Raw genomic sequence first — 9,197 nt, 5'->3', positions numbered from 1 at the left:
TTTTTTTTCTTCCCGCGATCCCTTTTGATCCAAATCATCCCCCCCCCAAAAAAGCTCTACTTTGTAATTTGTCCATTTTCTGTATTTAGCCCTGTGTGGCTATAATAAAAAGATATCTATCTATCTATCTATCTATCTATCTATGTGTACACACACACACACACACAGACATTAACACGCACATACATACACATATATATTATTTATGTGTGTGTATGAATATATACATCTATCTACATATATATTGTGTTTGAGAAGTGTCAAAATTAATAAACGCTATAAACGCACTCAACGACTGTAATTTGTTTCCTTTCTTATTCCTTTTCAAAGCATTTGATGTTTGCATACGTAACCCCAGATATTTTTTCCCTGTGCCGATCAATAAGCGTAGATTCTTTTAGATACTTGCTTTTTAGATTTCAGTTGATTTTGCATTGTCCATAGGCGTAAGCATGTGAGCTAATTTCCATTGGAGTAAACGTGAGTTTTTGTTTATTTGCTTTACGCCCTTTCGTTGTCAGCATAAGAACAGGTTTTGTGTGCGTTCGTATATATTGGTTGACTTGTTTTTGGCCTTATTCTATCGTTATTATATCATTTTGGCGGAAATTTGGCCCACTCCCACTTAATTTTAAGTGTGTTCGGGTTTGTCTGCTATACTTGTATAGCTTCTGCAATCTGTCTTAAGTTTGTGTCTTTTATGTGTCTCAAAATATTTAAACTTCACCATTTTTTACTGAGACATTGTGTTTCTGTAAGGCATGTTGATAGAGTATGGATCTTTGTTTCCTTTTATCGTACTATCCAGTATTCAGCAATCCTTACACAGAAGTTGCGTGATGCCTCCCCTGTGAAGGTTGCTGTGGTGTTCCTAAATTTCTTAATTGATCTCTTATGGTACGCAACGTCTCTAGTTTTGTAGCTATTATTTACCAAACTACAATCTGTCGATGCAACCCTAAGTCAGTAAAATGGCAGAGGTAATAACACGAGTGTGAAATGACAACATTTTAATGTGCGCATGGGTAAGCAGTGCAACATCCTCTTTCCAAGACGACGCACTGCAAACCTCCAGGTCACAAACAGTGATAAATCTGCTTTGTATGGAAACTTAGGAAAGACCACAAACCTGCACTGGAACCACTTATGAAACTGCCAACCAGACCAGTTTGAAGAGTGAACATCTTCAGCAACAAAAGTCTATCATATTTTCTTTCAATTATCGTATGTCTAGTAGTAAAAGTATCTGACAACATTGAATACTTCCTCAACAAAATCACTGAGTATAACCATTACTATGACCTTACAAATGTAATCATTGGTAGTATGGATGTAATATCACAATATCCATAAATTACTATTGATTAGGTAGTAGAAAAATGTTTGGAGGTAATATTTGAGAGCGATGTAGTCTTTCGCAATGCCACTACCAGTGAACAAAAGCCAATGCCGGAGTTAGGAAGTTCGGGGCCTAATTAGAGTGGCGCCCTCTACTCTACAATAGCTGAGGAATGATGTTTTATGCTTCGTGTAGTATGCCAGTCCCAGCCAAAAAAGCGTTGCGGGCTCCATATTAGTCACAATGATATACTAAAAATTGAAAGCACATATGAAAATTTTAATGTTTTATTACTAGTCAAGATAATTACTGACAAACTGCTTGTGAATAGGCCTTCTAAAAACAAACTTTTCTAACTTTTTATTATTTTTTTTTATCTGAGGAGTTCTTCAAAATCATTTCAAAGTCAATGGTTTTGTAACGTCATTTTCTATAGATAGCATCACCAAACTATTTAGTCTCTCTTGTGAAATTGTTGACCGTAGGTATGTTTCAATCAGTTTTAGCTTTGAAAAACTTCTTTCACCTGATGCGACTGTTACGGTCATTATTAAGTAAACCCTCAAAGCAATAAAAACATTAAGAAAAGCAATGAATCGATTGTTTGTTGTCATGTATTCAAGCAGAGATGGAGGCTTAACAGCATTGAAAGGAAGAAAAGTTTTTAGAGCTTCAAGTTTTGCGACCAACAGATAACCATTCACGTCTTTAGTTGTTTCAATAACTACCTCTCCGTCAGTGCTGTCTTAGTGTGGTTTCCGATAAAGCTGCTTCAAAGTCTGCAGTGTGCTTCCTAATTTCTGCCTTTTGTAAGCTCTGGAACTTATTTAAAAATGCACATAATTTCACGTAGCTTTTAAGCTGCTGAAATTTAGACTCTAGAGCCTGAATAGCACGAAATTGAAGCACTGAACTTTTTATGCTTCTTCTGGATCATCTAGTTTCATCTTTTGCGTCGTATCAAAATATCACTTTTTTCTACGCAGTCCTTTTTCTTGAAACGTTCTTAACTCCAGTGGTAATTCAACAGCTTCAGTCAATTCATTTGTGCCTATTAAGACATCATCAAAACCTCCCCCTTTGTAGATTTTTAACCATTACAAAAGCTTTTCAAATGACTCCAAGCTTTCATCAATGTTTTTTGTTTTCCCCTGTAGTTCTTTGTTTACAAAGTTAATCTTAAAAAGTACTTCATGCTAAAATGCCAGAGTAACTAAAAATCTGTTGTCTTTTAGTTGGTTTGTTAAAGATTCTGCCTCTTTTTTTGTCGTGGACTCATCAGTTATCTCAGATATTTCCAGAAGCGCATTGTATACTTCTCCAAGCTGGTAACGGATAGCTTTAACACTATCAATCCGACACTCCCACCTTGTTCTACTAAGGGTTTCACTGTTGAGTCAGGTACATGTTTCTTAAAAACTGAAGCTTACCTCTTAGTTTTAATGCTGAAAAGAATACGTAGATCTTTTGCAAAATCTCAAAGAATGTTATAGCCTCCGGGCAACACTTGGCCGCATCTCCAAGTAAAAGGTTATAATTGTGACATGCACAGGTTGCAAAGGAAGCTCTTGAATTATCGTTCAACAGTCTTCCTTGTACTCCAGAGATGTCACCTTGCATGTTGCTACTGCTGTCATAGCCTTGGCCTCGAATGTCTTTCACGTCTAAATTCAATTCCTTCACTGAGTTTAATAATGTTTTATAGAAATCTTCTCCTGTGTTACTATCAACTTTCATAAACACCCAGAGGAGACGAATGACCATCAAACACATACCTGACCGTTAGAGCCATTTTTCCTCGGTGACTCATATCAGGTGTGCAGTCTGAAATTATGGCGTAGTATTTAGCTGCTTTTATGCGTTTGAATATCTCATTCAAAATAGTTGTAGCCATAATGTTCAGCAGTTCATTCATTTCTTGAAAACTTGCTACCAGTGATTTGCATGTCCATTGATGATTTTTACATGTTCTTTGTCAATGGTTTGTCAACTACAAAGTATTTGATACAACTCCCAGTCTCCACGTGGCTTCCAAATAGCTCTTAGAAATTTCATGCTCACATAAACTTGTATGAAGATTAGATCAGTTGTTGAATACATTTGTTGACAATGCACCAAGTGTATTGTTGCTAATAAGCTTACAATAAAAGCAATAGACTGGGGGTATTTAATCCAAAGTCTTTCGAGGCATTCACCATTTGGAGGTTTCGTCTTACATTGAAATTTTGAAAAACACAATCCCTTTCACTTCGTAGAAAAAGGGCCTTTCATTGTTAAATAATTTTGGCTTACATCTGCTGGCCAGCTGGTCGCCCGGGTCATCAGAAATGCTAACTATGACTGTACTCGTCGATGAGCCATGACTGTGTGATGTTTGGCCATAGTCTTCATCTATTATATCTGGACTTCCAGTTTTCGTACTGTCTTCTGGTGCGTTGACATTGTCTTCAACTTGATTCACCGCGGCATCATCTCTTTCTAAGTTGTTACCAATTTCATCATTGTATTCATCAACTATAATTGGATTAATGCCTGTCATTTTCTGAATCGTTCTTGTTTTCTTCACCTTCAATACGCCGTTGCTTTAAAGCTGGAGTAACAAGCAGTTTCGTTATAGCACCTCTTTGTTTTTCATTTTCTGCTGCTTTAGCCTTGGCAAGTGCTCGTTTCTGATTGCCGCTCAGACAGTTTCGCCCTTCGTCTCTATCTCTGATTATGCTTGCCGTGATGTAAGGGCTTTTTCTATTACTTTTGTTTTTTTTTAGAAAAGTTAAACGATGACAATAAACTGAAATTACAAAACAAAATCATTTACAGTAAAGACACCCTGGCACTGAAAAATAATAGATATATGCATGTATGCATCTTATAAAGCAAAATATTTCAATTTTAATTTTAAAAGCCTTGGAGTAAGAAGAAAAGTATAGGGTGCAAAAGAACAAGTTCTAGCAAATAGAAATGTAAATATTCTCTATGATAATGAAATAAAAACTATTTAAATTAATATGTAGATATTGAATCTACTTATAACCCCGTTTCTCTGTTATATGCAGGTTAAAGACTTTAAGTTGCAATTTGACATGCAAGATAAATGGCAATGTTAAACTGAAATTGGGAAACAAATAAACAAACAACAAGCAAGAAAACATTGAAATATAGATATGCAAGAACAAATTAAATAGTTTCATTGCATTCACAGTATCAAGAAACTTCATGTTCACTGGACACTCATTAATCATTTGACTGCTTTAATTAAAATTGGTGCATTTCCTAAAATATGCTATTTGGGATACTAAAAAATGAAATTTCTTTTTATCTCTTATGTTTATTTATCTTTATTTAATCACATCTTATTTTCTGAGAAGACCCTTTTACAAACATAATTTTCTTTATTTTAACCAAAAGTGAGCTGCAGTTTTCCAAAAATCATCGTACACAAAGAAAGTTGGGTGATCTTGATTATTTCACGTTATTATGCGAGGTATAGGTATTTCTATCTTTATAAAAATCTATCTATATACATAAATACATACCTTTAAACAAAATAACTTGAGAGATACGCTATAGGAAAATGCCTCAGGGTAATCAACGGCGTAACTTACCCTTCGCTGTTTGTTGAGTTAGGTGAGCTGAGCTCATTATGATGCACTGCCTTGTCAGATGTTGTCATGCACTCATTTCGCAGAAAATAAATATCAGTTAATAAATATCATTTTCTAATGTCATACGCTTGTCGCCCGAAAAGGTAAAAAGAATCGTGCGATTATTTTTGCTTGACGCAGTCAAAGGTTTTTTTTATTTAATCATAGCGTCCTCCACTCGAGTGGGTGCGCAGGGTCCTCTCTTAGTGCGGGGCTCAGTTTGAATAAATCTATATAATTGGCTTGAAATTGGCTCTGACTAAAACTCCTAATAAAACTTACACATGTGGATGACTATCTAAAACATCTCACTCCGCCAGAACAGAATAATTTGAACCACCCGTAATTATTTCAGCAGTAAAGAAGACCTCCCACTGAACGTTGAAAGGGGTGGACTAAATCCGTCTAAACTCCAAGAGATCATGAGCAAATAAGGTGATAGCACATTCTGTTGGTTCTAGTATAAAAAAAAACATACAAAAAGGCACAATTTAAATTTAATAATAAATTACATAATCCTTTCTACTATAGGCATCAGGCCTGAAATTTTCGTTCCTAATTGAGAAGTACAGTAATGTACTCTAGTTGTGTAGATAATTAAAACTACTCTACAAGATGACAACCAGGAAACAGAAAAAAAAAACATGCCATGGAAATGATCCCGCAGCTAGTAAACTCCATCTACAAAAGCATAATATGAGTAGTTACTATCGGTTACTCGTTCAAACATCTCAACAAAAGGTTACGAGTTCTAGATACGAAATCGTGGCTAGAAAATTTAAATAGCAAAAGACAAATCCACCACTTATATGCTTTGAACCTTGTTTCCAATAAGCACCTGGGTCTCCAAAGCCTTCTTATGTCAACCGATGCAAAAATAAACATCTTGATAGCAGATCTAATATAAAGATCATGAAGATCATTTCATGTGTGTTCACCCAACGAACAGAGAAAGCAGATAGAGTTCACTCACCATATGAAATTTTCTGGTAGAACCAACGAAATCGGACCAGAGTATATAAAGGAGACAGCAACAGTTTGAAATCATCATCAGCAATGATGCTAAATAGTGTGTTCTTATGTACTGGAACAAATTCTGGAACACACTTGAAAGAAAAAGAAAAAGCATGACTTGAAAGACACCCGATGTGACTAAAAAAATTACAAAATATGACGTTCATCAATGCTACACTCAAAGGTGAACCAGCCTGCAAATTTAGAAAAGCACTAGCCTATCTAAATGATCAATGAAACTTAGATTGACATAAAACTGCTTTTCAAAATCTCTAACAAAAGAGTGATTCATTTGTTATAATCAGCAGGTGCTCCTTGTATTTCAGTTCTTTTTTTCTGATCTTACGTTTTATTGCGTTTTTAAAGATTTTACAGAAAATGAAAATACATATCTTTAGAACCTGGCCGATCCAAAGATTCTAGTCGTACAGGTTATTTTGCTCGACTATTCATTTTTGATATTTGCATTTCAATTTCTTTCCACTTTATTCTTCTGATTTAATTTTTTAAAGTCTAACCCCCGAACCGACCAAAGCCTTGTGAGTGAACGCGTGATTGTGTGTGTGCATGTCTCTGTGTTTGTGTTTGTCACCCAGCTATCTTTTGACAACCGCTGTTGCTTTGTTTACGTCCCCATAACTTAGCAGTTTTGCAAAAAGGACCGACAGGATATATACCAGACTTAATAAATAATGGGAGTCGATTTGTTCAACTAAAACCCTTCAAGGCGGTGCCCCAGTTCAACGATTGAAGCAAGTAAAAGAAAAGGCTAAACTATAGAATCAGCTTTAATTAATACATCAACTCGTGGGGACAAAATAAATTAAGTGTCATTTTGAAGTCAATTGTACCTAATTTTTTTGTTGGTATTTTAATACTTCTATCTTCACTTAATGTTTTAATATAATAAAAATTATTAAATAAAGTAATTAATATTTCCTTCTAAAATATAAATTTTAGTTCAAATTGTAGATATATTTTCACTTTTAATTGCTTAGTCAGCGATCACGTATAAAGTGCTATCACTGATTGATGATAAATCAAAATAACATATATATTTAAGGTTAAGAAGAGTTTGGCAGAATTGTGACTAAAATTTCGTAGAGATAATTAAATTCTTTTCTACTCTAGGCACAAGGCCCGAAATTTTGGGGGAGGGGACCAGTCGATTAAATCGACCCCAGTATGCAACTAGTACTTAATTTATCGACCCCTAAAGAAAGGAAGGCAAAGTCGATCTCGATGGAATTTAAACTCAGAACGTAAAGACAGACGAAATACCGCTAAGCATTTCGCCCGGCGTGCTAACATTTCTCCCAGCTCGCCGCCTTGTAGAGATAATTAAATTGTGTGACATATAATACTGTTTGAAATATGTGATTGTATTGTGTCGTAAAAATTTAACAGATGAACTAAATTTGATTTTCAGTTTCGAATGATTGGGAAGTTAACAACAAAGAAAGTGAAACTAAAAGTAAAGCCAAAAGTGAAACTAAAAGTGGCGGCAAGGTGTCGTTTTTTAAGTTGGTAAGTAGATAATACATTAATAAACTTATGTTCAAACAATATATTTCCTCTACCATTCCATTTGTAATTTTTTTACATTATGAGACATAAAAGAGGACATAAGAAAGCCAATGTAACAACTTAAATAATGTATTTATATATTTATTTTGATATCGGAGATAATATGCTACACACTAAAAGAGAGAAAAAAAAAACAAACAAAATAAAACACCCCAACCGAAAAAGGAAAAAAGAAAAGAAGCAAAATCTTTCCAATGTCTAAACTCCGAAATATATAAATACGAGAGGGCGCCGGAAAGTTCCTGGCTTTGAGAAAAAGAAAATATAGGAGGATCAGTTAATTAGTTAATTTTATTCGACATATTCCCCTCTCAGATTCACACACTTATTGCAGCGGTCTTCCAGTTTTTCTAAATCATGTAAAAGAACTCGGAAGGTTGGGCCTCCAACCAAGCTTTTCGCGACACCCTAAAAGCCAGGAACTTTTCAGCACTCTCTCGTATTTATTCTTGCACGTCGAATAACCTTGCTAACCTGGCAACGCCATGCAAATTGTTTTACAGTGTCTCCCTTTATTGTTAACGTCATTAAATATAGAAGCAGGAAACATGGACTCTGGCTGGCTTTTGTATGTATTTTCTTAATACCATCTCATCTTTTTCACATATATCAAATGACATTGCTGAGTCTGTTTTTAAATAACTTTATAAAAATGATCGAAATTATAAATGAATAAAGTATGAAAAGGAAACGAAAATGTGAAATAACTTAAATATTTATAAGAAAAATTAAAATAATAGGGAAATAATTTAAAAAGAATAATGAAGATTTATAAGAAAAATCGAACATTGTAACACATCAAAATGTGAAAATACATTAGTTGTAATGAGACAACTTAGTATTGCTTTACATAACATAGCTCAGTGGCAGTTGTAAAGAAACAGCACAATGGTGGCTACAATGATAACTCAGCAGTTGCTATTGTGACATAACCAGTAGTAGCTGTGATGTGGTTTTGATGGTACAGATAATAGTTCCAATGACGAAGCTCAGCTCAGTATTGAAACACCTAAGAGGTTGTGGTAATGATGCAACTCGGTAGTAGTGGTTGCAATGAAACACTCCAACAGTGTTATTAATGCTACGCTCAACTATGGTAAAAACAAAATGACACAAATCAATGTTGATTGTAATGAGATAGTTGAAATGAAATTTTAGCGATGTCTGTAAAAACGCAAATCAGGCAAATTCCAATGAAATGACTCGGTGAGGAGTGTAATGATACAGCTGAGTGACGTTTGTAACGAAACACCTCAGGAGTGATTGTAATGAGATAGACGTTTTTGTAATGGCATGATAATTTGAATGAGTATAGATTTCAAAGACGGTGAATGAAGTAGATGTGCGAATTCGCTTTGTAATTTGGTTAAAAAAACTAAGAAATAAACAGAACAAGAAAAAGAAAACAAAACAACAGCGCGAGGACGCGGTACATGCAAACTATTAAACGTCGCTCAAGGAAGGAAAGAAAGGGTGTTTTACGTTTCGATCAAAGCTCTCCTTCAGAAACAGGTGACAGGAAAGTTCAAGAGAAAAGGAAGACGGAGGAAAAAATCGCCAGCAGTTCACATGTAGTTATGCATACACACACACACACACACACACACACACACACA

At 34.9% G+C, this 9,197-nt stretch overlaps 1 protein-coding gene across 1 annotated transcript in view; it reads left to right on the top strand.

Annotated features, from left to right (window-relative positions):
- Positions 1-9,197, top strand: part of LOC106870660 (ATP-dependent translocase ABCB1) — a 130,796-nt gene that overhangs the window by 10,201 nt on the left and 111,398 nt on the right. The window contains exon 2 of the mRNA XM_052966110.1: positions 7,424-7,521. Within this exon, the coding sequence (XP_052822070.1) occupies positions 7,424-7,521 (98 nt within the window). The remainder of the gene's footprint in view (positions 1-7,423; positions 7,522-9,197) is intronic.

The sequence above is a fragment of the Octopus bimaculoides genome, chromosome 1 (genome assembly GCF_001194135.2).
Source record: "Octopus bimaculoides isolate UCB-OBI-ISO-001 chromosome 1, ASM119413v2, whole genome shotgun sequence".
NCBI classification, from domain to species: domain Eukaryota; kingdom Metazoa; phylum Mollusca; class Cephalopoda; order Octopoda; family Octopodidae; genus Octopus; species Octopus bimaculoides.
Note: the sequence above shows the minus strand (reverse complement) of the source record. Positions and strands in the feature narration are given on the sequence as shown.